At 41.6% G+C, this 26,892-nt stretch overlaps 1 protein-coding gene across 5 annotated transcripts; it reads left to right on the top strand.

Moving 5' to 3' along the window:
- Positions 1 to 433: 433 nt before the first annotated feature.
- LOC105433821 (uncharacterized) lies at positions 434 to 26,830 on the top strand. 5 transcript variants are annotated; one of them, XM_089080600.1, is made up of 11 exons: positions 434 to 668; positions 3,519 to 3,603; positions 4,391 to 4,514; positions 14,876 to 15,307; positions 16,784 to 16,978; positions 17,245 to 20,000; positions 20,172 to 20,263; positions 20,366 to 20,467; positions 20,549 to 20,624; positions 20,694 to 20,949; positions 21,037 to 26,830. In XM_089080600.1, exons 1-11 carry the CDS (start codon positions 503 to 505, stop codon positions 25,282 to 25,284), a joined length of 8,532 nt encoding a protein of 2,843 aa, XP_088936726.1. In that variant the 5' UTR covers positions 434 to 502; the 3' UTR covers positions 25,285 to 26,830. The 5 variants fall into 5 exon arrangements, with proteins under 5 accessions (XP_088936726.1, XP_088936729.1, XP_088936728.1 ...); XM_089080601.1 differs by lacking the exons at positions 434 to 668; positions 3,519 to 3,603; positions 4,391 to 4,514 and adding an exon at positions 10,119 to 11,059 and having other exon boundaries at positions 20,694 to 20,746; positions 20,846 to 20,949; XM_089080603.1 differs by lacking the exons at positions 434 to 668; positions 4,391 to 4,514.
- Positions 26,831 to 26,892: the final 62 nt, after the last annotated feature.

Here is a 26,892-nt window from a genome sequence, read left to right as displayed (position 1 = left end):
AAACATCTTTCTTCGCGCGCTCATACCTCGTGTATTCCGTAGCAACTGTACACGTGAGAAACGACATGAGATTAAAAACGTGCTGCTCCGATTTTTATTCGAGCGTCAGGAAAAACATCTGCGTATTGTCCGACGTGATACTATAATTATCTTTTCGCATTGCAGCCATTTATTTTAATATATATATATATATATATATATATATATATATATATATATATATATCACCGTGATTAATAATTATTTAACTCTAACAAATTATTCAAATCACTAAAAGACAAATGTTTGGTTATATTCTTTCACGTTACAATAATTGAAATATATTTCTCTTCTGTTCCTTAACGAGCATTTCTCATAAACACACACACAGCGGCATAATCAATATATTTCATTTCTATTTTATTCGCCCGTCACATAAATATTTCACTGCAGAATTAAAGTCGGATGGCTATACGGGCAAGACTCGTGCGCAAAGGCGCGGTGAAGCACGGAAAGCACAGCGATGACGCTTCCAGTTTCGAGCTATGAGGAACTTCTCATCCAGGTTCGTGAGCTCACTCATGAGACGATCCTGCTGCAACGTCAATTGTCCTCCGATCTCTTTGACAACGCCGATCCACCAGATGTGAATCACAACTTCTCCCTCGTTCGGAAACACTACGAGAAAGGTAAGGCAATGTTTTATTTTACAGTGGTACCGTTTAAGCGAATCAAAATAATGAAGAGTAACGAAACGAAAACGTATTCCAAAATAAGCAGAAGCAGATAAAAAAATCATCGTCTCTTAATCGAAAAGAATTCCATGTCTATCTATGAAATGTGAAGGTTTTATCGATCAGTCACGTAAACGGTAAACAAACTCGTTTCGTTCGCGATGCATCGATCTTGCCTATGGCTATACTTCTTAGTCCAGTCTCGAGGTAACCATACTAATATATGACAGCACAACTGGTGCATTGAACTCTCGTTGAACCTCGTGCGCGCCAATAATCTTAACTGCAAGAATGCAAATGAGCGTCCGGCAAAAAGCTAAACATAGGCAATAATACGAATTGATGCCTACTGCATTGTTCAACACTTACTTTCGTCGTGAACTGTTGCAAAAAAAGATTATTGATGCATTTCCATGTGTACGGAAAATTGAGTGCCGTTTAAGCGATCGAAAAATCGTGTGTATGCTGCCAAACGCGTTTGAGAGCTTTGCAAGTATTTTACATGTATTAAATCTGTGCTATCGAAACAGACGAGTTTATTTTCAGATATCTCTCGAAAGCATCCGCGTTCACTCTCGTTTCTCGGATTTGGTTATCGATCTTAGACGTACGAATCGCCAGTAAGATCCGATTTAAGCTTTTACGAACGATCCCGGTACGTCTGGCAAGTGGGTACGTCTGTAGATTCGTAAGAAGGACAGGCAACGATGGTTGGACCGATGCCATCCAGATGCCAAAGCACTTCGTAAAGTGGCGGACCGAAGGGGAAATACGACAAGTCGGGGAAGATCCTTGTCGGGGAAACGAGAGTAAAAGCACCGTGACATCTCGGGATGAAAGTTCACCGGTTCTCTTTTCAGCGCTGTTCGAACTGTCACAACCAATTCCGTCTTGTCCGTCTCGAACGAACTGGTCCGTCTCGCTTTGCATCGCGATGTCGTTAGTTAATCCTTCTGCATTTTGGAGCGATAAAAATCAATGCGAGATTCTATTTATCTTTCATTCGGTATTCGGTGATATCCAAATAAAGTTTTTTTTAAAACGAAAGGGATTACGCATGGACGTGCAATTAAAACGAAACAATAGGAACAATAACTATAGGAAATGTGTACCTGTAATTAATAATAATAACAATTTATATGCGTTTGATATTTGTTATATGTTTTGAATCATAAATATTATACGCAGTGGGTGGCTTTGTATTACCATAACTAATCGTACGAAGTCCATAATATAATTTGCGAATTCATTCCGAGTTTTGGTCCTCGATAAATATCGCATATCGCGTTTTCCTCGACAAGCTTCAGTCCGTTGCGCAACACTCTACATGCCCGCACGCAAGGAACAGTTGCGAAATGACGGTGATCTATCAAAATTCAAAATAAATTCGGTGCGCGATAGATCTCCGGGGAGCTTGCGTCGGTGCATGCGAGTTTTATTTTCAAGCAGGAAGTTCCGCATAAAGTTACGAAACATCGGCTCGGTTTCGTTTCCTCTATCGCGAAACTTCACGAGTAAGATGGTCGATGAGGTTACGTGAATGTTGTTTCAAGAACTTCGAAATAAGAAGAGTATTCTTATTATTTTACATTACTGACTATGTCAGGCGCTTTTAAGAAAATGTACGATGGATTTTCTGAGTAAATGTCACTCAAGGAGAGTATTTATTGTGACGTATGATATTCGTTAATCCGACATTTTGTATTGAAATGTTCTTTTCACTGAAATTCTTTTTACCGCTTATACTTAGATATTCCTTTTTGCAATGGTTAATGATTAATTTTTATTTTTTCTTATTCAGTTCAGTTTACGACGTGCAAAGGTATCGTATTTCTCCATTTTAATATTAATTTATAATGCTCCATTGAGTTTTGCATACAATACACAGATGTGTTAACAGTGCTAATAAAGCGAGAATAAATGAATATTAATTAAAGATATATATTAATAGTGCGTTTGGGAAAGACCTTTTATTTGATATATTTATTAATGTTTGAATAAATAAAATATATTTTTGCGTTATATTACATATTTAATATTATCTTTATTATTATAGTTGACTTTTAAGAGATTTTGTTTTTAAAATATATATATTAAAAATAAAATAATTTATCTAGAAAAAAAATGGTTTTCGATTATTGTTTGTACATTTTTTATTATTTCGATAGTATATACGAATTAAAGATTGTTTTGAAAGTCTTGTCAATTTATTTTCATTCCAAGATACCATATCTTCATGTCTTTAATTTCTGATTATTTATCTGTATCTATTTCTAATATATAGATATATTTATATTTATATATTTATATCTATTATCTATTATCTATATTTTACGACAAATTTCGCTATAGATATTCCGTTATCACAAAAACGCATATGGAATTTTTGTTCACAAAATGGAAGAAGAAAAACAAAGCCGACTCGTTTTTATATTTTATCAGATTTTTTTCTTGCTGCACGAATGGCCGCGCTTTGTATTTCGTTTCTTTACGGTTTATTCTCGCTGTACTATTTTTGAAAAAGTCATCAACGGAAAGATGAACCACGACGTGGAAGTCTAACAGGCAGAAAACTGGGACTCTGAGCTGTTAGCTTCTCCTTTTCAGCTTCCACGTCTTCTTTACCTTAAAAAGGGGACGACCATCTGAGCAAACGTCGTCCCGTGCGAAAAGAACATTTTTAAATAATTAAATATTTATTTTTACGAGTGACTTTTTACGTGTCGGACCGACTCATATACGACTCATATAAGAATAAATTTCGTCTCGTACGCCTCATTTTTATAATATAATCTCATGTTGCAGGGAAACTGCTGGTGGATAACGCGATACGGCATTGTGATAAAACGCAGGAAATCGAGGCAGGACAGAATTCCTTTGCTGAATGCAAGTGAGTACAGAATTTTCTCCTTTGCGAATCTTTTTGCGAAGAAAATTGGTGATAAATTATATACAGAGCGTTAAAGAAAAGGAGAATGTAGGAAAACGCGTCGAGATAAAATGTACGCAAAATTTCGCGCATCCTTCTGCATTTTGTTTTGGCAGAAAGATCCGCAGCTTTCGTTCATTCCCTCCAAGGGGGTAGAAACGGCTCAAAAACGACAAAGAGAAAAAGAGCTATCGTGTTGGACGGAAGCTGCGGAGAAAGCATCGCGTCTGTAAGAGGAATTCCATTTGTGCGACGTGTAAGTGCACGTTACGTCGTTCCCTTTTATCTCCGCGCGAACGTATGGAGTCGTACGAGCTCTCGTCGGCTTGCACTTCGCGAATGAATCGCGGTAAATCTGCGCACATACATTATACTTTTGCGCACATCAGGAAGCAGCAGCAACAACAAGATGTCTGCGGACATCTGCGCACTTTTCCAAGAATTTCTAATTTTATAACATATGTTTACATAATACTCACTTATTTCTTACGTATAATTATCAAAATGTTTTTTTTTTTATTATTATTTTTATATTTATCAATTGACTTCATCTTCCGGCACATCTCGCACTGCATGCGACACTTCGGATTAGAGTCGGACATAACCGATTGTCGTGATTTGTAATAACAACCGCGGGTGCATTCTCCTCGTACCTTCAGGCGTCTATTAATAGGCACATTCAACGAAAGCGTTTATCAACGCTATGACTAACGCGATTCATGATGAGAACGTTATCGCACTGTTGCAGCAATCTGAGATTTCGGCCACAATACCGCCGCGATTTGGACTCTATCGAGAGCGCTCGATCGGGCGAACTCACCAGCCGGCTTCTGGCCTGGCGAAGTCGCGATCGTCATCCGATAATATCGCAGGTAAGCGATGCTGCACCTGGTCGACGCACGCACGAAATCCGTGCGTGCCGGACCGGTCTGTTCGGCAGGTGTCAACGTTTAATACAACGACCCCATCTGGCTGAAAATTCTGGTCGCGTGTGCGACTGACTTATTCCTTTACCTTCGCTTTTCTTCCGCTCGTCGCGTCGCATGCCAATGATCGAATTAATTTCAAACGGACAATTTCTACGACAGAAATTTAAGCGTATTAATTATCAGCAAAAATCAAAAGAAATATTAATTTCCTAAACATACACGCTTTCTTTTTATTTTTAGTTATTTAATTATTAATTACATTTGTGTGTTATATAGTTTATCATATAATTTTTATTACGGTTAAGGACCGATCTTTTATTTATGTCGAAACTTGAAATTTTCTGTAACTCGCGTATTTCCTCCGCATTATTATTTGTTTTGTAATTACACAGTAATGCATTTATACACTAAATGCACCGCACTGCATGCATCGCCATAAAGCACTAGCATTAATGACTATAATACGCTGAAGTGGCGAACAAGGTAATACGTAGCATCCGTATTTGCTCGGTCCTGACCTGCATGCAATCGCCTCTAAACTCTGTCTTGCAGCTCTAAGTTACACGAAACAGATACACGCAGGTTAACAGATACCCTTTAAAACTCTTTAAGTTGCAAGACTCCAGAATGTATAACAGACATACGGACTTTTTAAAATTTATTTTTAAAAATATATAAAATATCATCGTTGAAGGAGAATCTCGTTCGTACAATTTCTCATTTCTTTGAAATAATAGCGAGCGCCCTGCCGATTTATTTCTTTATTCGACGAACATTCGTCGTGCAATTTTATTCCACATCGCGCCCAACATCCGCCGCATAAAAGTATTCAAGCTCGCTCGTTCAAGGTCGCGGATTATATGCAACCCGTCTGCACACGTGGCCTATGCGCGCGGCGCACATTTTCTTTTTTCTTCTTCTTCTCTCTCTTTCTCTCTCTCTCTCTCTCTCTCTCTCTCTCTCTCTCTCTTTCTCTTTCACTCCCAGCCGCCCTTCAGCGGGAGAAACCGGAGCGCGGTGAAATTACCGAAGGGGGAGGAATTTAATTCGCGAGCATGCGCCACATCTATGGGGGAATTATCGGTAGGGCTGCCGCCACCACCACCAGCAGCACCACCACTACCACACCCCGCTGCGTGTTATCGATCAGGGTCCTCTTCGTTCCCACGAAATGGCTAAAATATATCACACTGTGGGACACGACGGATCGCGCCCCGATTCCCTGCCACGCACGTAAAAAATTCGTACTACATAAATACATAACTAATTACGCGTTTGAGAATTATGTTCCTGTCCCTTCTCGCGAGAATATTTCGGAAATTTTGTCAGCGGAAAACAATGAATTACGGAGATGTTAATGTACAAAAAAAAAAATGTCAGAGATAATTTAAAATGTGATAGCCAGATTTGCATAATATAAATAACATTGCGTGCGCGCGACAGCGATCGAATGATAACAATGCGGATATCTCAAAAATTTCTCTGCGAGTAAAAAGTGATGTACATCAAGATAAATAAAATGATATGCAAAATGATATGCAGATCAAGATGCACATTCGAACTTTTCGATATGTTGCATTGAGATTGGATTATGTAATATATCCATGATATTTCTATGGTATAAATTTAGATAGGAGGCTTACGCCAATGCAGATCGACCTAATCCCGGCATTCTTTTTATTTTGCGGCTAATGAAATCTCGTGCTGTGTATCGCGATATAGATTTACCAAGTGCCGTTTATCCTTCGCACGCTCTCGCACAGCGCACGCGATATTGTGCACAGTGCAGCTTTTTGCAATCGAACGACAACAAAGCAGCGGTTTATCGATGGCTTTCGCCATTTCGTACGCATATTGCTTCGCGGAAATATACTAATCTCTTATACGAATTTCATTAATTACTGGATCTGGAGTCACTTTCATGCCTGTGATCTCCTCCTCTTACATCAATTAGAAACTTCCTCGTCGAGAGAATGAGATTGTTATCCATCTAATAGCAACGAAGGTCCATTCGCTTAATGAAATGCGTGATCACTGAAGAGGAGAAGCGGGATGCCGCGGTTTCCTGATTAGATAGATGCGAGGAGAGCTCCTCGACAGTAATTCCGCAAGAGGTAGAACGGCAAGAAACAGTGAAAGGAAGGAGTCCGTCGATTAGACACACCGGAGGAAAGCTCGTTGATAATCTCCCACGAAGAACACGGTAATTTGTTGGAGAACGAAATATAAAATATAAAATATGTGGGAGGCCGATCGAGTAATTATGGATAATATCGGATAATTAATTACAGTTCTTTGATAATTTATTAAAGTACTGGGGGCAAAGTATGAAGAAGCTAAATGTTTGCAAGACGATCGATTAAACCAATCGATATTTTGACGCTGATGCTTTATTCTTAGTCTGTAAATAGAAAACGAAGACAAAGGAGATATTTCCAAAAGATTTAGCACTCTTTCATTTTTTCGATATATATATATATATATATATATATATATATATATATAAAATATATCAAAATCTACTAACGTCGTACTTTTATTTGTGAGATGATTGATATGTAGTCTTTTTGTTTAAGCGCAAAAGCGCAGCTGAGATATTTGCGGAGAAGCAATATTTTATATTAGATTAAAATGATGTCAGTGTATCTCGTTCTAAGACATCACAAATAATTTCTCATTAAATTGCGACGAAGCTCTTGAATCGCAGTGGAAGGTATTCCTCAGACGGGAAAGAAATAATAAGAAACATAAATCATAGATTTACATCCAGATGCACATGCATCGCAAACGGAACGTTTCATGATATATTCCTTCGCGTTGCTGCTAATAAACAATTTGTCATTTAATCTGAACCAATCTCGAGACGTCAAGAGTCGAAAAGTGTATTCCCCTTGCGAAAGAAAGACTACAGCGGAGACAGACATCTTCCTAATTAGACGGAGAAGAGAAAAGTTCTCGTTGTAGACCAGGAAAAAAGAGAAAGAAAGACAAAGAAGGGAGGGAGAAGCGATTACCGAGGAGCGACGAGGCCGACCACGAGACCACGGAAACAGGAGAGAGAGAGAGAGAGAGAGAGAGAGAGAGAGAGAGAGAGAGAGAGAGAGAGAGAGAGAGAGAGAACGGACGCAAGAAAAAGAGGGAGGGGAGACAGATCGAGTGAGTCAGTGATGGCGTGCAACAGTCCAGGCCCAGCTGTTCCTCGATCCCCTAACCTACGCCAGTTTATTTCATCCACTCTGACACTCTCCGCTCGTGCAGCGGCCGCTCCGTACGTTATTCCAGAAGCCGCCGCGACGCAGCCTCGTTAAGCGGAGGGAAGGTTTGTGGAATCTTCTCGCGAAATCAGTTTCCGGATCTTGTCTCCCGCGTTCGACGACGGAATGCGATAGCCGCGGAAATCGTCCCGCGACGAGAAGAAATCGCTTCACTCGCGACCCGGTCGAAGCCGAAGTTGGTCGTCGCGCCGCGACCAGTCTCTCTGACGTCTAATCGTCTTTGATTAAAGACGCGATAAGCGGCCGGCCGATCGCCAATCGTGAGTGCGTATGGGTCAGGCGGCGGAGTGTCGGCGACGTTCCTCTCGCAGCCGCCGGCTCGCTTCTTTTGTGCGCGTTTCTCTTTTTTCCGCCTCTCTTCCTGCAATTCACGGAATCTTCCACTGAAGATGCCGATTTCCCTTTAATTGCGCTCATCTGCTGCCACGTTTCCGCGATACTCACGCATTCGTACGCGTCTTCTCGTACTCGACAGTGTAGCTTCGCGGTGCGTCATCTGTCTCTTTTGTCGACTTATCGTTATTTAGGAAATTATTTTTTACTCGTATTTTGAAATGCGTATTCAGTGCTAGATGTGACAAATTGAAATCAATTTATCTAGAACTGTTTATTCGAACTGAATTCGAATGGTGTTCTAATAGTCCGCGTTCATTATTTCCGTTCTCCTTAACAATTAGTTATCTACATCTAAAACTGCAAAAACACTGCAATTTGACATGGAAAATACAAGTAAAATTCATCAACTTTCCTTTCTTTTCCGCCATATTCCTGTCCTCCTGCAAACGTTCTCTTTACGAAAAAAAGAGATGAATCAATAAGGAATGCCATTCATATCCCGCGAGAGGCGGAGTGAATCAGTGAATCAATTGAGTGCGCGTTTCCGTTTAAGGTACCGCAAAGCGAGTCTCGTCAACCGGGAATAAGAAGGGAATCGACGGTGATACGACGCGGCGTTGCATTGGTTATTCCGCGCGATTCCGAATTCGATTCGTATCGATCTCAACGGTTATCTGCGTATCGAAGGGAACGCGACAACCGACCGTTTGAGGGAAAACCGTGCGCGTGACGTATGTGAATACCCGTTCGTGCGCGACACGCACGTGTCGCGATCACGCTGCGACACGGCGCCGCGAGCTTGCGAAACGCACAACGCGAGACGTACGTGTGGGCCGCTGCGAACAGGCAGCTGCATACAACTATAAATGGCACGCGCAACGTCGAGACGTTGACACGTGCGATATATCACGGGGGGAGGAGGGGGGGGGGGGGGTTGGTGGATCGGACGGAACGGAGAGGGAAGGAAAACGATCAAAGTTCTTTCGCACTACGTTTCTGTACCTCTGCCTTAAACGGAATGATAAATCTCGCGACAAGAGAAATGCTTGCACCAATGTAACGTGTTCGTTCGTTCGTTCGTTCGTTCGTTCGTTCGTTTGTTCAGTTTCTGCTGGAAATCTCGGAAACGCGTGCGGTAATTAATGCAGTCCCGAAATTGAATTAGGTCCCTTTGCCTCTTACGAATACGTCCCAAGTGTTAGCTGAATGCACGTCTGATTATCTCAAAATTGAATGTTTCCCATGGGGCACGCATCAAAGTTTCCATTTGTACTTATTATTATTTTAAAATTAAATAATAAATGTCGAATTATAAAAAATGTTAAAATAATTAAAATTACAAGATTCTTTAAGAAAATTAAATAAAATTGAAATAATATTACATTCAAGAGTTGTTACATCTTTACGTGATTTCATGTGCACTCTATCTAAAGAATTTATTGTTAAAAATTACGAAGAAGTAAATATTTTCTTGTCAACTCGAATCGCGTTTCCGTTTCAAAATGTACACTCTTGTCGCATTAATCTCATGTGAAACCTTTAATGTCACTTGATGACCTTTAAGCCTATGCCTATTGCTATCTGATCGAGTTATCGGAAAATTAACATTGAAAATTATGACAGAACAATGAGACAGAATTGTCTCTACTACGAGATCTTTATCTTTAGAGTCGAACCGCACGCGTTTGAATATCTATTTCCAAAAACGTGGCATCCGTTTGCCACGAGAGCCACGTGATTTGTGAGTTATTGATTGTCGCGCGAGACCGCGTTTTGACGCGAGATGACGAGAGATGACGTATCCGCGAATGAGACAGTTCACAACCTACTTGATTAGAACGCGCGATTAATTGTACTCGTAGAAACTTGTGCTGATACAACAAAGGGGGGGTGGAAGGAGGGGGGCGCACAAGCGGATCAAGGATACTCGTGGGTCGCGGTGGTAATAGCGGTGGCAGCGGCTGAAATGCCAGAGGGACATTTTGAAAATCTTTGGTTCGGCGCATGCGTTCCGGTGCACTCGACGTCCGATGGTGCACGATGGAGCCGTCGTCGTCTCTAAGCCGCTGCTGCTAGAAGAAACGGTCCGCACGGTGCGTGTCGTGCCGAATCCGGGAGGAATAACGTTCTCTCTTGTGATCTCACCGTTTCGCGTCGTGGATCAACGAAACGGTGTTGATTAGATTGATCAGTGATTGATCAAGTGTGTCGGTCCCCTTAGGAGGACGAACAGTCGTCTGCTCTCTCGTCTCGATAGGATCGATAACGGGAGAGATCTTGCGAGAGAGGAAGAGAGATAGGGAGAGAAAGGAGCGCCACCCGTTAGAGAGTGTCCGATCAATTTTTCAATGCGCGTTTCATGCGAACGTCGAGATTGGAGGAGGCGGACGATTCCTAAACGAGTGAATGTTCCATGAGACTAAATTCGAGACGCGGCAAGAAATGCCGGGCGAAAATCGCGACCAGCTGTCGAGAGCCGGAGGAAGAGAAGGGGGAGGAGGCAGAGGAGACAGTGGAAGTGCTCCAGGAGGAGGACGCAGAGAGTCCTCGAGAGGCGGCGGCGGCGGCGGCGGCGGCGGCGAGCCGGATTCTCGTAATCGTGGACTGACTGCTACGATGATCCCGCTTCCACGTACTGGCCAATTTGCGTCGGCCTCGCAAAACCAGAAGATCGCCAAGACGGAAAAAAATCGGCTGAGATTGATCATGGAGAGCCGCGGAACCACCGCCGCCGCCATCGCCGTCGACGTCTTCGACAAAGAGCGAAGGATCGATTTGGATGAGGCGCCGGAAGATCATTGGCGAGTGTCGACCGCCAATTGCTCGACTCTCGCGCGATTTGCCGAGGAATCCGATGATTTGCGTAGGAACGAAAAGGTGATTATTCTAAGCAAAGCTCGATGACGATGTGGAACCGTTAACTAGGTCATCGCCATTGAAATGTCAGCCTCAAACAATAGCTGCATCGATGTATGACATATATACATATTTTACGTAAAGTATCAATATATCGTCCTAAATATTTTCACCGTCACTCGACATTTATGTAGAGATTGACGAGACGTACATTTATAATAATTAATATATGTATATGCAGTAGAATCTATCGACGTAAGCGGATCGATAGTACAATATTATTAGCTAGAAGTTATTATTATTGGGGCTAATAATATTTGTAGAAAATCTCTTTTTTTTTTGTTTCTAAGTGAGCTGCAATTTCTCTCGCCAAAGTAATACGAAATTTATACGATGCACTTGTTACGAACTCTCCGGACATTCGAGCAATTAGGATAATTCGAATGGGCATAGATCTCCTTGCAACCAGGGCGCATCATGACACCTCCCAAAGCACCGGCCGGAAATTTACTTTCGTCGTTCTCGCATCACTGAACGGCATGCTCTGGTTTCTATCTACCTTTCGATATTAAACTCTCTAAATTACCTTCCGAAAATTACGCTCAGTCATCAGTTTGGAATGTTTTCGGGTGCCTATCTCACTCTTATCTCGTCGGCTTAATCGCTTTAGTTATATACGTAATCAAAACGTAAGATTTCTTGGTATATAATACCTAAAATTATTCACAAGGTAAAATTTAAGCATTAAATGATTAAAATTTCGCGCAGACTTTTAAAGACGTCTGATATTTTCTCCGGAAATGTTAGTAATTTGTGACATGGAGCTGTCTGCTTTGTCATTCTATTTCCCGTGATTAAGACCGGGACCGAGACGAGGGAAAAGAACGCAGCGCGACTGCGCCTGCGAAAAAATAACCTAACACTTGTCGCAGTCTAGATTTCTCGGACGGAGCACGATTATTTAACGCGGTGTTACGATAACGTACACGATGACAAAAAAGCACCTTCGAGCGTGAAAAAGCGCGGCGTGAAGGCGAGGCGTTCGCGCCGTAGTTTATGCGCGTATACAAACCGTTCGTGACCAAAATACACTTCCTCGCTCGGCCGTGTCGGAAATAAAATTCGTGGTTCCATAGAACCGCTTTCCATGCACACCGAGTACCAGCGGTAATTATCGGTATACTCTTAAAGAAGAAATTTAAAAAATACTTGCTCACTAACTTATCTTGAATTATTTTACTCGAAAATTATTGACTTCTTATGGATAATTCTCGTGATTCACAATTACTAATGACACAGTGTCTTTTCTAGGTATCATTAATAACATGTTTTCATCATGATAACGCGATTATAACGATAATAATTTCGAGTTGGGTAAAATGAAATAATACACGGGTGCGCGCGGCATCATCGCGAAAACGGCTATCTATCTGCTCTGCGATCGCAATTGAGTGAGTCACTTCGCCAATTACGACGTCATTAAACTGTCGGATCCGTCCCTCTTAAACGGATCCCTCTTATCTCGACGCATCATCCGCATCACCGCCGCGCAACGGTGTGCGGTTCGAATACGCCAAATTCCGCTTACCTGTGCCATACGTAAGACGCCCACAAGTAAATCACGACGATTAAACGACGGCTTGTTAGTTATCTCGTGGACACGCGAAATGATTTCTGATATGGGTGCAGACCTTTATTTGCATTAAACATGCGTATCTTTCCGATCGCAAATCGTGAGTTTTCCGGTCGCCGGTTAATGAGTACGCGGGAGAAAGGAAAACGATGCCGCGGTGAAAGCTATAAGTGCTAAATTCTCACCTTGTCCTATTAGTTTCCGTTTTTTGCGGATTTCAGCGGATCGTTCGATTTTACCGAGCGATACAGAAAATAAAAATCATCCTTCTAATGCGAAAAACACACGTTGCGACCGAAACGGTCTACGCGCGAGCTTGGACGAGCGATTATCGAGAGCTATAAATTTAGCAATTTTATACCCGTTTATTACTATCGAGTAATAATCGAGTAAACTCTAAGCTTCATTAGTCTAGCTCTAGTTTAATTATCTTAAGCGCATGGGCTGTTTTAAAAAAAATCACACGCGATTTTATCGGATATCGGAACGCCGGAGAAAACAGTGAAAGTATATATCTGCGAATAATAACGGAGATGCGCTCGCTTTTGCTTATTCACGGAGTTCAATGCACTGTAATTACGCACTGCAAAAGGAGATGCAGATTCAGAGAACTACCTCGTTTCTATTTACTGTCTAATTCTTTCGTCAAAGTCTGATGAAAATGCTGATCGAAATTATGATTGGTCTGAAAAACCGGATCCAAATAGCAATGTGAATCATCTTTTCCTTCTCTAGTTAAAAAAAAAAAATATATATAAGAGATAGAACGCGGTAATGCACTATCGATAGACTTAGGTTTTTCGTTATCGATATATAATATCTGATCGGAGTTCGCTTTTTACTGTTCCCGTAATACATGAACGAAATATATGAGTCACGCGGACATCGAAATTACTTTCTCGATGATTTTCTCGGTAATATAATAATTTTAATAAAATCTTTTAAATAATCATTGCGTTAACACATGCATGCTCACCCACGCATGTCCATACATGATTGAAACTTGCGATTGCCTGTCTTATGTATTACGACTTTACTTCTTTAACGTCTGGATTTAACGTCTTTCGCATGAGTCGAGGCACTTCTGGCGGCTGACGTGGAATGCAAGGCTGTGATGCGATAAAACGTCTCGCTCCCACATAATTACGCAAGCAATCATATCGCGAACAACGCGCTAATTAACGGTGCGCAACGTACATATGTAGTGTGACCGTATGTAATGCCAATGTGTGTGTGTGTGTGTGTGTGTGTGTGTGTGTGTGTGTGTGTGTGTGTGTGTGTGTGTGTGTGTGTGTGTGTGTGTGTGTGTGTGTGTGTGTGTGTGTGTGTGTGTGTGTGTGTCGTGCGAGTCATCGCTGCTTGATTATTTATTATTTTTTATGAAGGTTACTCTTATGAGTTAAAATCGGGAGTTCCTTGTTATCTTGATATAATATAGCGATATATTTAGAACCTTGACCTTGACTTTAAAACTGGAAAGTGGCACAGAACGTGCATTTTAAATAAGCGTACAATTCTATATATGCTCGAGCAACTATATAAATAATGATTTCAATCATTATTGCACTTACACGCTTTCACCAACAGGTGAGGAGAAGATTGCGCGCGAGTGATACGAAGCAGTCGAAATGTCGCAAAAATCTCTTTGCGTTGAATCAAGCAATTTATTTGCGGATAAACCTGTTGAGATCAAGTCACTTAATTACGACTGTACCGGATGCGTTTGATTGCATCGCATAATGCGGCTTAGATATGGTAGATAACGAAAGATAATCTCCTTCCATTTCTGCCCACACGTTCACCATTTTTGTCAAATAGTGAATGGCAGCAGATTGAAAAGATACATGCAGATTTATATACATAGGTATTAATTTTTAATAGATACGTTAAGGCAACAAATTAGATGCGCATTGATTAATGATTTTAGTATAGAAAAATCGTGATGAGACGGAAGATATTTGTGTGCAAATCGATATATAAATAAGCATCATAAATTTGCATCATGTTAAATCGCGCGAACTTTTGAACCCTTGTCTCGCGCGTTTATTAATCTCTCGTCCGATTTCTTTTTCGTAAGTTTCGAATTTTAGAAATTATTATTCGAAAAGATCTCCCCTTTGCACTCTCTTTACACACTCGTTACTTTTACTCGTCTTCGTTTCCGCTTCCGCGGTTACATCCTCCCTTTTCTTCTTTCTTTTCAGGAGAACGCGGAAATCCGCCGGGACAGACCGCGCGCGACGGAAGGTCGCGTGTCGTGCGGCTCGTCATCGGCGGCGGCAGCGGCGGCGGCGGCGGCAGCGGCAGCGGCAGCGTCGGGCATTGGGGTGGAAGGCGTCGCCGGCGCGTGGGGTGCACAGAGAGGACGGCAGTCGCCGCCGCCACCCCTGGCATCGCGCAGGCTGGACTCGGCCGCCGACGCCGCAGCAGCGTCGTTCAACCCCGTCGTCGCTGCCGCCGCCACCACGCAAAGATGCGCTGCAGCGAAGGGCGCCGCCGCCGTCGATGCCGCCGCACCGAGGCCGCCGCGTATCTACCCGGGTCCTCCTCTCGTTGCTGAGACCAGCAAGGAAGATGCCATGGAGCCGGAGGCTAAGGAGGAGGACGAGCGACGCTCGTCGACACCGAGTCCCGAGGTAGCGTTTTTTTTTTGTTTTTTTTTTCACATATTATTGAAGCGCGTTCTTTATTTTTGTGCGTGACAACGTGCGTAAAAATATTCTGAATATATTTATATTTGTATGCAGTTGTGTGGTTTTGAAATTTATTTGCTGGTGGAGTGTTCTTTAAGGATGGAACTTGTCATTGCGACGCAACGCGATGCTAGTATTTGTTATGGATCAATTCGAATTGTATAGCTAGAATGGTATATTGTTTGTTATGTCGATATTAATATCATAGTTGGCAATATGCCATTACTGCGCTTAAGACAAAATTGTTTCATTTAAATTGCTAAAATTTCATTTAGGCTCAGTTAATATGACATCTATTTTATCAAAATTAGATTATCTGCATTTTAATTACGAAATAATTAAGATTCTGAATGTAGAAACATTTTTAGTCAAGAAGTAACAATATTAACAATAGGATTATTAACATTCAAGAATTAATATTTTGCGACAAGAATTAATATTTTATCAATATTTCTATTTATACATACAAATGTTTCTTCTGAATATAATTTTAATAATACAAAAATTAGAATTGCATAAAATTACAATGTAATTCTCTCTGTGATTTATGTTTTCTTTTCCTTTTTTCTAATGAAAATAAGTTTCTGTAAAAGGAATAAAGGTTGAAAACCACTGCCGTACGAATTGCCTTGTGCTCGTGGCGCACGAGTATGTACACCTTCACTAACGTATCCCGTATTGATTTTACAGCCCTCGGCTTTCTGTCTCACTGTCGTCCTCCACCATTCTCTTCTCTCTCTCTCTCTCTCTCTCTCTCTCTCTCTCTCTCTCTCTCTCTCTCTCTCGTTTTTCGTCTCCGCGTACACACATACACGCATTTCCTCTCTCTCCCTAAGCCTCGGTAGCCTCGGCTCCGTCCTTTCTCTTTCGTTGGGTCTGGCCCTTTAAGTCGTCACCCTCCGCGATGCGACCGTGCAGCATTGCTTTCCTATTCATCCGCACTTGCGCACGTGTTGAAAATTTCAAGCTCCAAGCACGATGCCGCACGTTTTCTTTCGTATACGTTACCCGACATGGATAGCATTGATAATTTGCAAATGTAAAACTCGTGTCCTCGTTTGAGTCGCGCGCATTTAAGCGAAGCTTAACGACGATGTTAATAAACAAAATTGCAAATTGTTTCACATTTGCGAAACCAGTAAACAATATATTTTTCTGAATCATATTTATATGATGTGTGTGTGTGTGTGTGTGTGCGCGCGCGTGTACACACACACACACACACACACACACACACAATAAATATATATGACAAAAGAAACCAACATTAGCATGTAAAATAATTGTATATCATTTTTTTAATCCTGAAGATGTAAAAATCATTGCGAAATAAAAAATTGCATGAATGAAACTGCAAGAATGTATTCTTGTGCGTGATATAAGAGCGGAAATCTAGAAGGAAAATTTTCTGCATTACAGTTCTATCTGAGAAGAAATAAACGTTACAACGAGGATGGCAGCAGCGAGGAGGAAGCTAAGCAGGACAGCACCTCCCTGCCTACCCATAGGTTGCCATCCTTGTATCGTGGAACGTGGCCCATCAGAAGAGACGTATGGGCTAATCAGCAGATTGGCTTTCCGGCCCAGCAGAGCACATCACTCGCCGCGCACAATGTAAGTTGAACGATTATAACGGTGTATTGCATCGCGTGCCGCCTCTCGTACGCATACGAGGTATCGCAAAACCATACTTTTGTAACGTCTCAATGTGATAAAAAGGATATTTGATGGTTTTGGCTTCTTAAAGACTATGTATATGTAGATCTCAAATAACACGGAAGAATTATCTAAAGAGATATCCGAGATATCAGGATATTCTTTAGACATTTGTGTGTTATCTGGAAAAATGAAAATAGCATGAAATTTGTATCTGTACGTAGGATGTAGCCAGCGTGATGAGTTTTTCATCAAACTCCGCGGGTCTCGAAAGCAACTCTGCGGAGTTGCAGGGCCACCGACGACTGGGCGCTAAGGTGGACGTAGTATATAATTTACTGGGTATGCTTGAGAAGAACGGCCGGGATGACATGAGCACTACTCTGCTGTCTATGAGCACTTCCATAGATAGCTGTTTAGTAATGAGACAGTCGGGCTGTTTGCCGCTGTTGGTGCAGCTTATTCATGCGCCCGGGCAAAATCCTGATACCCGAGATAGAGCCATGCAAGCTTTGCACAACGTGATACATGCCAAAAGCGACGAGAGGGCAGGTCGTCGGGAGGCGCGAGTGCTGCGATTCCTCGAGCAGTTGCGTGACTATTGTCAGAGTCTGAGGATATCCTTGGAACAGGGTCAACCTGCGAATGATCTCGAGAGAGGACACCCCGCGACGACGATAGCCGCGCTCATGAAACTGTCTTTCGACGAGGCTCATCGCCATGCGATGTGCCAACTCGGTGGCCTCCACGCTGTTGCAGAACTTATCGAGATGGATCATTTGGCCCACGGCAGCGAAAGCGATGATCAGAACTGCATCACGTTGCGACGATACGCAGGAATGGCATTGACCAACTTGACTTTCGGCGATGGTAATAACAAGGCGCTGCTCTGTTCCTTTAAGGAATTCATGAAAGCGTTGGTCTCACAACTGAGAAGTCCTAGCGACGATCTAAGACAAGTAACAGCGAGTGTCCTGAGGAATCTGTCTTGGCGCGCTGATAGCAGCAGCAAGCAGACTCTCAGGGAAGTAGGAGCGGTGACAGGTCTGATGAAAGCTGCTATGGAAGGTCGTAAGGAATCTACACTAAAATCAATTCTGTCCGCTTTATGGAATCTGTCGGCTCATTGTAGCACGAACAAGGTAGACATTTGCGCCGTAGACGGCGCGCTAGCTTTTCTTGTGGATATGTTAAGTTACAAGGCACCGTCTAAAACACTTGCGATAGTCGAAAACGCCGGTGGTATTCTAAGAAACGTGTCAAGTCACGTGGCGGTACGAGAGGACTATCGAGCCATCGTGAGAGAAAGAGGCTGTCTGCAGGTTCTCCTACAACAACTAAGATCGCCCAGCCTAACAGTCGTCAGCAATGCTTGCGGAGCACTTTGGAATCTATCTGCACGGTGTCCCCAAGATCAACGTCTTCTTTGGGACCTGGGTGCCGTACCGATGCTGCGTAGTCTTGTTCATTCCAAGCACAAGATGATCTCGATGGGCTCTAGCGCTGCTTTGAAGAATTTATTAAGTGCCAGGCCAGGTTGTAATAATCTCGTCCATTTGGACTCTACCGCTCGCGGACTTGGATTGTCAACTCTGCCAAGTCTGGTCGCTCGCAGGCAGCGGGCTTTAGAGCAGGAGATTGACCAGAATCTGGCTGAGACATGTGACAATATTGAGCCGAGCACATCACCAACCAATAAAGACGACAAGTTCACATTCAAACTTGATCATAGCTTTCTGGGTATCAACGCTCACGGCCTGCGGTCCTATCAGTTGCACAGTCAGCCCAGCACATCCACCGGAAAATGCAATGGAGTTGCCAGAAGCGAGAGTAGAGACTCGATGCGTTCTGTAACGAGCACGCATTCCGACACCATGTTCGAGCGAGTTAATCGCCATGTTCTGAACGGAATATCGCCAACCGATTCGCAAATCAAACAACAGTCCTCATCGCTACACTCCGCGGTCGGATTCAGCAACAACGGTGCGGGAAGTGACGGTCATATGAGAGCCACTTCCTCCGAAAGGAAATACACTTTGCGTTATCAAAATGCAATACCTGAACAATTGAGATCATCCGACAGTTTCGATATGAATGAGTTGAGATGCACAAATTCTACCATATCGTGGGCTGCAGCGCCTAATCAAGAACCTTCTCAAACCTCACTGCATTCTTCCATGGAAAACAACATGTGTCTAATTGATCAGAGCGTGTCATCCTCGTCTAAGGCTGGTAGCCAGTCCAGCGTTTCCGAAGATATCGAAGCGACTGTTTGCACTAAATTAAATTATCGGCGAGCAATCCCCAAAGCGACCATCAATGATTCAAAGCCGGTCTCTTATCTGTCCGATGTCTCTTCTGTGAAAGAAAGTGAGAGCTTCGGCAACGTGTATGCGGAAAAAGCTCTGTTACATCAACACGATGCACTAAACAACATTCAAAAGGCGATATCGCCCACAACAATCGTTCGTAGTTCGAACGATAATTTATTCAGTGATTACGCCGAAACGGATTTGGATCAACCAACTGACTACAGTCTACGCTACGGCGAACAAACTATAGACGATGAGAAACAACACTCTGGTTTTTTCTCGGGAAATGATCAAGGACTTTTACACGAGGACACGATCAAGACTTATTATACAGAGGGAACGCCGCGCGAAACATCCTTGAACTCGTCCAGGGCCACTTCCGCTTCCGATCTGCAAGACGATACTCGTATAAGGAGTTTGTCGAAGAAATCAGCGGAGCGATATAAGGCGAGGCATGTGGAAGAGCACGGTGAATGTAAAGCATTGTCCTTGACGGATGTACCAAAACTAAATAACTTTGCCGAATCGGAAACAGAATTGAATTTACGAGACGTAACGCACCTTACGGACGATGAGAGCGCAAATCGTTCGTTACCATATCTTGAGGAAGATTTGGACAAACATCTCAAAGACGATCGAGAAGACACAACCATACAAAGCCATTCAAGGTAATTGTATTTTCTAAATAATCGCGATATTTTATATTTGTATGAAATAAGTGCATCATATAATTAAAATTTAATTATAAGATTATTATTATATCTTATTATCAGTCTTATTATTAAATATTAAATTAGAATTATTTTTAATATATAATTGTTTTTGTAATATTTGTATAGTGTAAGAACGACGCCAATTTCAATGATATTAGGAAATCCTGAATATAATGACGATCATGATGGAGAATCTAGCTCTAGAATTAATAGTCTAGGTAATTTAAGACAATAATTTGATTTAACTCAAACATTTCATATAAATTTCATATAAATTTAGACTTTAGGCTTTCTTCAATACAAATAATATAAATTTGCAGAGTCCAAATCAAATAATTGCAAACTAAATAAAGATTTACCGAGTGACATTGAACTCTCATCCAATAGTACTGGTTTAAAAACTTCCAATAACGATTCAGGATGTAAGTAATATAATTTTGCAAAAATTATTTAAAAAAATAGTTGTAATAATTTAATAAACACAAATTTTTACTTATGTACAGATCAAGTTAGTGATGGAGACGAGGATGATGAAGATCTATTAGCCGCTTGTATTAACATTGGAATGCAAAATAATCGGTAAAATATTAATGATGGAAATTATGTGAATCTCTGTTCAAATTTTGATGGAGTTCTTTTATTTTGTAGACACAGGCATTCCTTTATAGGAAATAATCTTGAAAAACTTCCTCGAGCAGAAGGTAATCTAACTCGATATCAAACTAGTCTTGCCTTGGATCAGGTCGAGCATAATGGAACTGTAATACCCGATAGTTTATTATTTAATATAAAATATGCAGAGTCTCGTGGAATAACTGAGAATATTTCGATGGAGAAGAATAGAGCAGACGAAAAAAATGATAATGAAAATCTTTCTAAGAAAAATATCCAACTTGAAGCAACAGTAAGAATATTTTAAACTGACTTTTTATATTGATTTTATAACGATTGTATTTTAATTGTATTCTAAAACATGATATATTTTTTACAGGAAACAATAAATATGAAAGACGAATACACACATAGTGAGAAGTCAAATAATATTTCAACTATGAAAACAGTAAATAATGGTCTCGGCAATAATTTCTCAGAAGAAGCAGTATTTGTATTACAAAAATCTGATGCATTAGATAAGAACATTTCCAATGATTTTGTAGCAAATGATGAAAGCGGCGCGGATCGAAAAAGTTTCATTGAAACAGAAGCAATAATTGATGATCAGCTCACAGACATTCCATCTATGAAGCAATCATTCACAAAAGATTCTGAAAGTAGTGAGTCAATCGATTCTGTCGAACAATCCGAACATGCACTTCTTGAACTATGTATTCAATCTGGTATAAAATCCGAAGGCAACATCGCTTTTAATCAAAGTAACGCAGACTACGTTAAGTCGCAGTTAGAGCTATACAATAAACAAATAGATTTCATAAAAGAAAGAAATAACGAAGAAATATCCGAGATTGATGGCAACATGAGCGGAAAGCCAGAAGTGACCTTCGAAATTGTGAGAACCTCGGATGTTCTGCATCGTGACAGCGCGGAAAAAGATATGAAAGAAGAGACGTATAGACGACAGAGAGACCCTGATGCTATGATTGCTTCGTTAGATCGACTTACGGCAACATTGGTTCAGCAAACTGAAGCGATACGCGAACGAGACTCCGGCATGAAGCAAAGCTTGACATGTGACACGTGGAATGAGGATTCACCCAATGATGTTTCTTTTCCCAGTATCAGTATAAGCGCACCACTAGTTGCTTCGTTTAATAGTGATGCGCAAGAAGATCAACGCATCACTATGTCAGAGAACAATGAACCCGTCAACATGACAGAATCGAAGATTATTCAGCGCGAAGCTATCAAGCTGGCGGAAGCGGTAGACGCGGAAGCGAATAATCAGAACGAACTTGAAACAACAAGTTTGACGTCTATCGATCTCGAGGCGATCAAACCGCCATCCTCGATGGGAAGTTTACTCTCATTGACAGCAAGCTATGCCGGTACTGCTGATAACACCGAGACGTTCATCAATCGAGATAGATGTTACTCTACATCGCTGCCACCAGCGTCAATGAAAAATTCCAATGATTCTCGCAACGTACGGAAGAAATCTTTGCCGGTCGGCGTAGTGGCCAAGCGAGCATTGGGTCAAAGTCAGAGCCACACAACTAGCTTGGAAAATCTGTTGAACGAGTGCACCAGCTCGCATTTGGAAAATGTTAAGCCACCGTCCATGATGGATGAACTGCCAGACGTGGGTGATATGGAGAATAGTATGTTAAGTGTGGCTAGCATCACATCGGAAATTGCAGATTCGAAGGAACAGGATTCGCACAGTTTAACCGGCAGTGACCCGGCGGTATTTGAGATGTTAAAACCGGTTGCTAACGTATTGTCCATGACATGCATGCGTTATGTCGAAGGTATGCAGAGCAGCGCAAGCAATAGTCTTAGTGAATGCTTAGAGAACATCAATCCGCCGTCCTTATTTAACGAGGTGACTGAAATGGACGAGTCCACAATGGAGGCGACTACTGATACTATGTGTAGTGATACGCTGTGCATAGATACGGAACTGCACACCGATGAAGCGATACACTCAATCGTAGCAGAGGTGATTGACGAGGTAGAGAATGACACTGACGAGGCGGCCACGCCAATCTCATCCGAGTACTGCGTCAGCAGTTCGGCAGAATCAACGCCGAAGAAACGATCACATTCGAGAAACCACTTGACTCCGAAACAAAAGCGAAATTTGGCGAAAGAAAGATACAAAACGTATACCATTGCCGCAGAGATCGTTAAAAAAGAAGAAGAAGAACGTCGCAGGCAAGATGGCACAACCGATGGCGCGGACGATAAAATCCCTCGAAAGTGTTCTCCCTTTTCAAAACTGACACCAAAGCAACGCAGACAAGAGAATAGAGCAAGATTTCAGACACAAGTATTAGAGAATCCCTTTTCAGATCTAAACGTAGCCCAAGCTAAGGAGAAAGCAGCACATATTCCCATTGAAGATTCTGTCGAAAAACAAGAAGTTATATCCCCCGTCAAATCCTCGATCCCTACGCTCACAAAGTTGCCCGTGTGCAAGGCACTAAGAAGGAAACGTGGAGATTCGCAGGAAAACAAAGAAAGATATCGCACAAGAACGTTGAACGATTCAGAATCTATGTTTAAAGAGATTGAATGCAATCCTATCTCAAATATTGCGACTGAAGAAGGACAAGCAAATGCGCAAGGATATGTGCGAGAGGAGATTCAAACTATGCTAGAGCAAAATGCCACTATAGTGCTGAACACTCTGAATGAATCAAGTAGAGTTAATGATTCTATCGGAGATGATAATCTGCATTGCAAAACTGTCACTTTGACGAATAATCCTGAATCAGATCGCAATCTAAGAATGCGTTTCGTAAATGGACTTTCGAAAAAACTCATGGGTACACAGCATGCTAATGATGTTCAAACTTCCACGAACATTGATAATGAGGAATTAGAAGCTGAGCATGTAGAAGTCGCTCACGATGATTCGGGCTCGGCAGAACCAATTGATTCTGGCAGTGATGAGGAATTCAACTGCGCTGATGAGGAACAGGAATTGAGAGAGACAAAAAGGCCACGAATAATCAAGCCGGGAATGCCAGGTCGAGACCCGAGTGCGGATTCCAATGGGACAGATAAATCCGAGCCGGAAAGTCCAAAAGCCATACGAGGACGAAGGAAGGCGCTTTATTCCAATCCAATAACGCGAAAAACGACTCCGCAATCCTCTCCATTGAAGCAAGTGAATCCTGTTAGCGGAATACCGATAGGTCGCAGCAATACCTCACCCATTGTTAGAGCTACTAGAGCTACCACTTTGCGACAGAACAACAATAGTTCGACCGCTGCCGCAAAAGATTCTCCAAAATCTAATACGAGTCCAAAGAAAACTCCGTCTTCCGCAGATACAGAGAAAAAAACACGAAATTTAGCGGCCATGTCTAAAAGAGCCTCTGTACCTCAAAAAGGATCCTCGTTGACGTTCACGAAATCCATTAAACGTCACAGTACACCTCCAGCTTGCTCTTCGAACTATCAGAGCGATAGCAAACCGCCGGAGGTCTCAATCAAGCCATTAGAACGTCAAGGCACCTTTACAAAAGACGAGCCAGAAGTGGAGAATGCGCCAACAGTGCATTCCACATCCGCTTCTCCGATAAAAACGAAGATTGCCAAACCGATCAGAGGCGCTTCATCGAAGATATATCCGGCAGTAGGAAAATCCAAGATATCTGTGAAAACGCATCAAGCGTATCAACCAAAAATGACAATGGCCAACAGTTCCGAAAAGGTGCAATCACCTAAAGGATTATTAATGGCGCCGAAGAAAGTATCATCTGGAAAAATAAGCGCGTCAACAAAAATCCTCAACGGTAACGTATCCCAAAATGACAAAACCATTCGGAAGATTGAACCATTGGGGCAACGATCTAATAGTAATTCCAGTATAGTTTCTAATTCCTCTATAAGCGTACAAAATCGTAAGTTGGCGAAGGAGGCGACAAGCAAGATTGCGAGTCTTTGGAAGAAAGTCGAAGAAAATAAGAACAAGCAGCGTTTTGAGAAGCCAGATACCAGACAATGGATAAGGCCAGCCAATAGTGCCACCGAGGTAGACACTGCGGCTGCCATCAACAATCCACCGGCATACAGATTATATCGTAGTTCCACGTTCGAGGGGATTTCCCAGGAGGACAGCAGCGATGGCGAGGCGTCGTCCTACAAGTCTAAACCCAATCGACCGTCGGTTTTGGGCACGCAAGTTGGACCCGCCGGCGTCAAGTACAGGAATTCTTGTGACTTGACGGGCATGAACGCTCACGAAGCGCCCTGTAAGATCCCTGTTAAATCTTCCGAGACGTACAAACGGGAAACCACGCAACTGGGTGACATTCTGGTGACTATGAGAAAACAACCGAACGCCGATTTCGCGACAGAAACGGATCTTACCAAGAGGATATCCAGACTCGGTTCCTTCATCCGTGTGGATCCGACGACGGCAACAACGGAAAACAGCAGTAATGGTGTACGAACGCCAGCTTCAGCGATCGTACCGCCCTTTAACTACAATCCGAAGCCAGACATTCCATCGCAGATGACTAAAACTAGGTCAGAGGGTCAGGGTAAATTTGAGGTGGCGGATGTTCAAGCGGAGGTAGTCACAGGGTCCACCCGGGTGACGACGGTATAGAGGGACGACATTCCCCACAAATAAAGCGTAAATAAGTTCTGTAATAATCGCCTCCTCTTCGTTCCAGGCTAGTCATTGTGTATATTCGCTTGCTATATATGTTCGTCCACACACATTCGTCACATGTGATATGCATTACGAGTAGATAACTTTAATCATTTCTCGTCGTCTCGTCGCGTACACGTTGTGGAGTGCGTGCAGGTCCTTCAACATTTTATCCAGGAAATAGTTATAGTACTATCCATAATATCGTCGCAATACGCATCGCGATGTCAACTTCTTTAGTAAGGGCAGAATTGTGTGAAATGTTAGCAGGAAATCTTAAGACCATTCCTGTCCGTTTTGTCCGTGTATATATATACATGATGATATAGAATAATTCCGAGTTTGAAAGAAGAGAGAGAATCAGTCCAAAATCCATAGTGCATTGCGGTGATTCTAATCGATTATTTATTCAATTTTGTATATATATCGATACGATATGAATGAAAGATGTAGAAAGTCTTAGTAGCACATATTTAAACTTACGTACGATGTGTAGCACAATGCGTTGGTGATCCATTGCTGTACATCTTCGTATTTTGAGATGATAAATCGAAGAGACGAGGCAATCTATATTTTATTTCCATCCTATTAACCAATTCATACCATCTTTCACAAACAGATACAAAGTCTAATTACTTTTTGAAGACTGATAAGTAAGGCGATGAAGATCTGGAATAAGCTCGAGCGTCTTCGATCGAAAGTTAATCGTAATGAGGTAGTATCGTTTGTATCGACTGTGAACGTAGAGCGGTCTAAGTAGAGTTCGCATAAAATGGCATTATAATAAACGGGGCAAAAATTTTATAAACATTACCTTAAGTTTCTAGTCTACAAACAATATATTATCTATTTTCATTACATATTACATATATTATGAATACTTGTTTCGTTTATAAGCATTATCTATCAAAATCAATTCTTTTTGGAAGTAAATATATTATTAAAGCGATGTACAGATCAGATATAGCTCAGAATGTTATATACTAATTATTATTTAATATTATTGTTTTTCATTCAAGACTATGACGCAACTATAGATTTTTAAATATCTTTAATTCTATATTTTTAATTTTCTTTTTTTAATTTTATTCTTAATTTTATTTTTTATCATGTCAATCTTCCTTCTATGGATATCGGATTGTCATTAACTCCCATCGGAAGGAGATCGTTTGGCACATGAGCTACATTTTATTATATTTAGTTTAATTGAAAAGTCTGTTACATCTGTAAGAGATTTTACCCTGTTCCAGTTCGAGTTAATTAGATTTAACTTCGCCAACTTGGAATCATATCAGGGTACCTTTGTGTTATTCCTTAAAAAAAAAAATATTTGATCTGTACACCATGATTATTTTTGTAATTATTTCTTTTTTGTAACATCATTGTCACTCCGCTCTAGATTTTAAGAATATTTTGGTTACATATCGCGCTTTAAATTCATTAGATATCTTTATAGTTTGTACATTATTACTTGCAGTACAATAAAATTTATAGCTAAGAATATTCCCTCTTTTTTGTCGTAATTTAAACTCGAAAGGAAGGTCATCGACCGATTTGCAATTA

Source organism: Pogonomyrmex barbatus, unplaced genomic scaffold, assembly GCF_055798465.1.
Source record: "Pogonomyrmex barbatus isolate J1 unplaced genomic scaffold, ASM5579846v1 scaffold4, whole genome shotgun sequence".
In the NCBI taxonomy this organism is placed as follows: domain Eukaryota; kingdom Metazoa; phylum Arthropoda; class Insecta; order Hymenoptera; family Formicidae; genus Pogonomyrmex; species Pogonomyrmex barbatus.
This window is presented reverse-complemented; position numbering and strand designations above follow the sequence as displayed.

Bases quoted from the DNA above. Each gene is read 5' to 3' on its own strand.
- LOC105433821 (XM_089080599.1), top strand. From the start codon at position 10,589: ATGTTCCATGAGACTAAATTCGAGACGCGGCAAGAAATGCCGGGCGAA. The intron at 16,979-17,244 runs GTAAGTTGAACG...ATCTGTACGTAG, and splicing joins CATCACTCGCCGCGCACAAT to GATGTAGCCAGCGTGATGAG. The intron at 20,264-20,365 runs GTAATTTAAGAC...ATAAATTTGCAG, and splicing joins CTCTAGAATTAATAGTCTAG to AGTCCAAATCAAATAATTGC.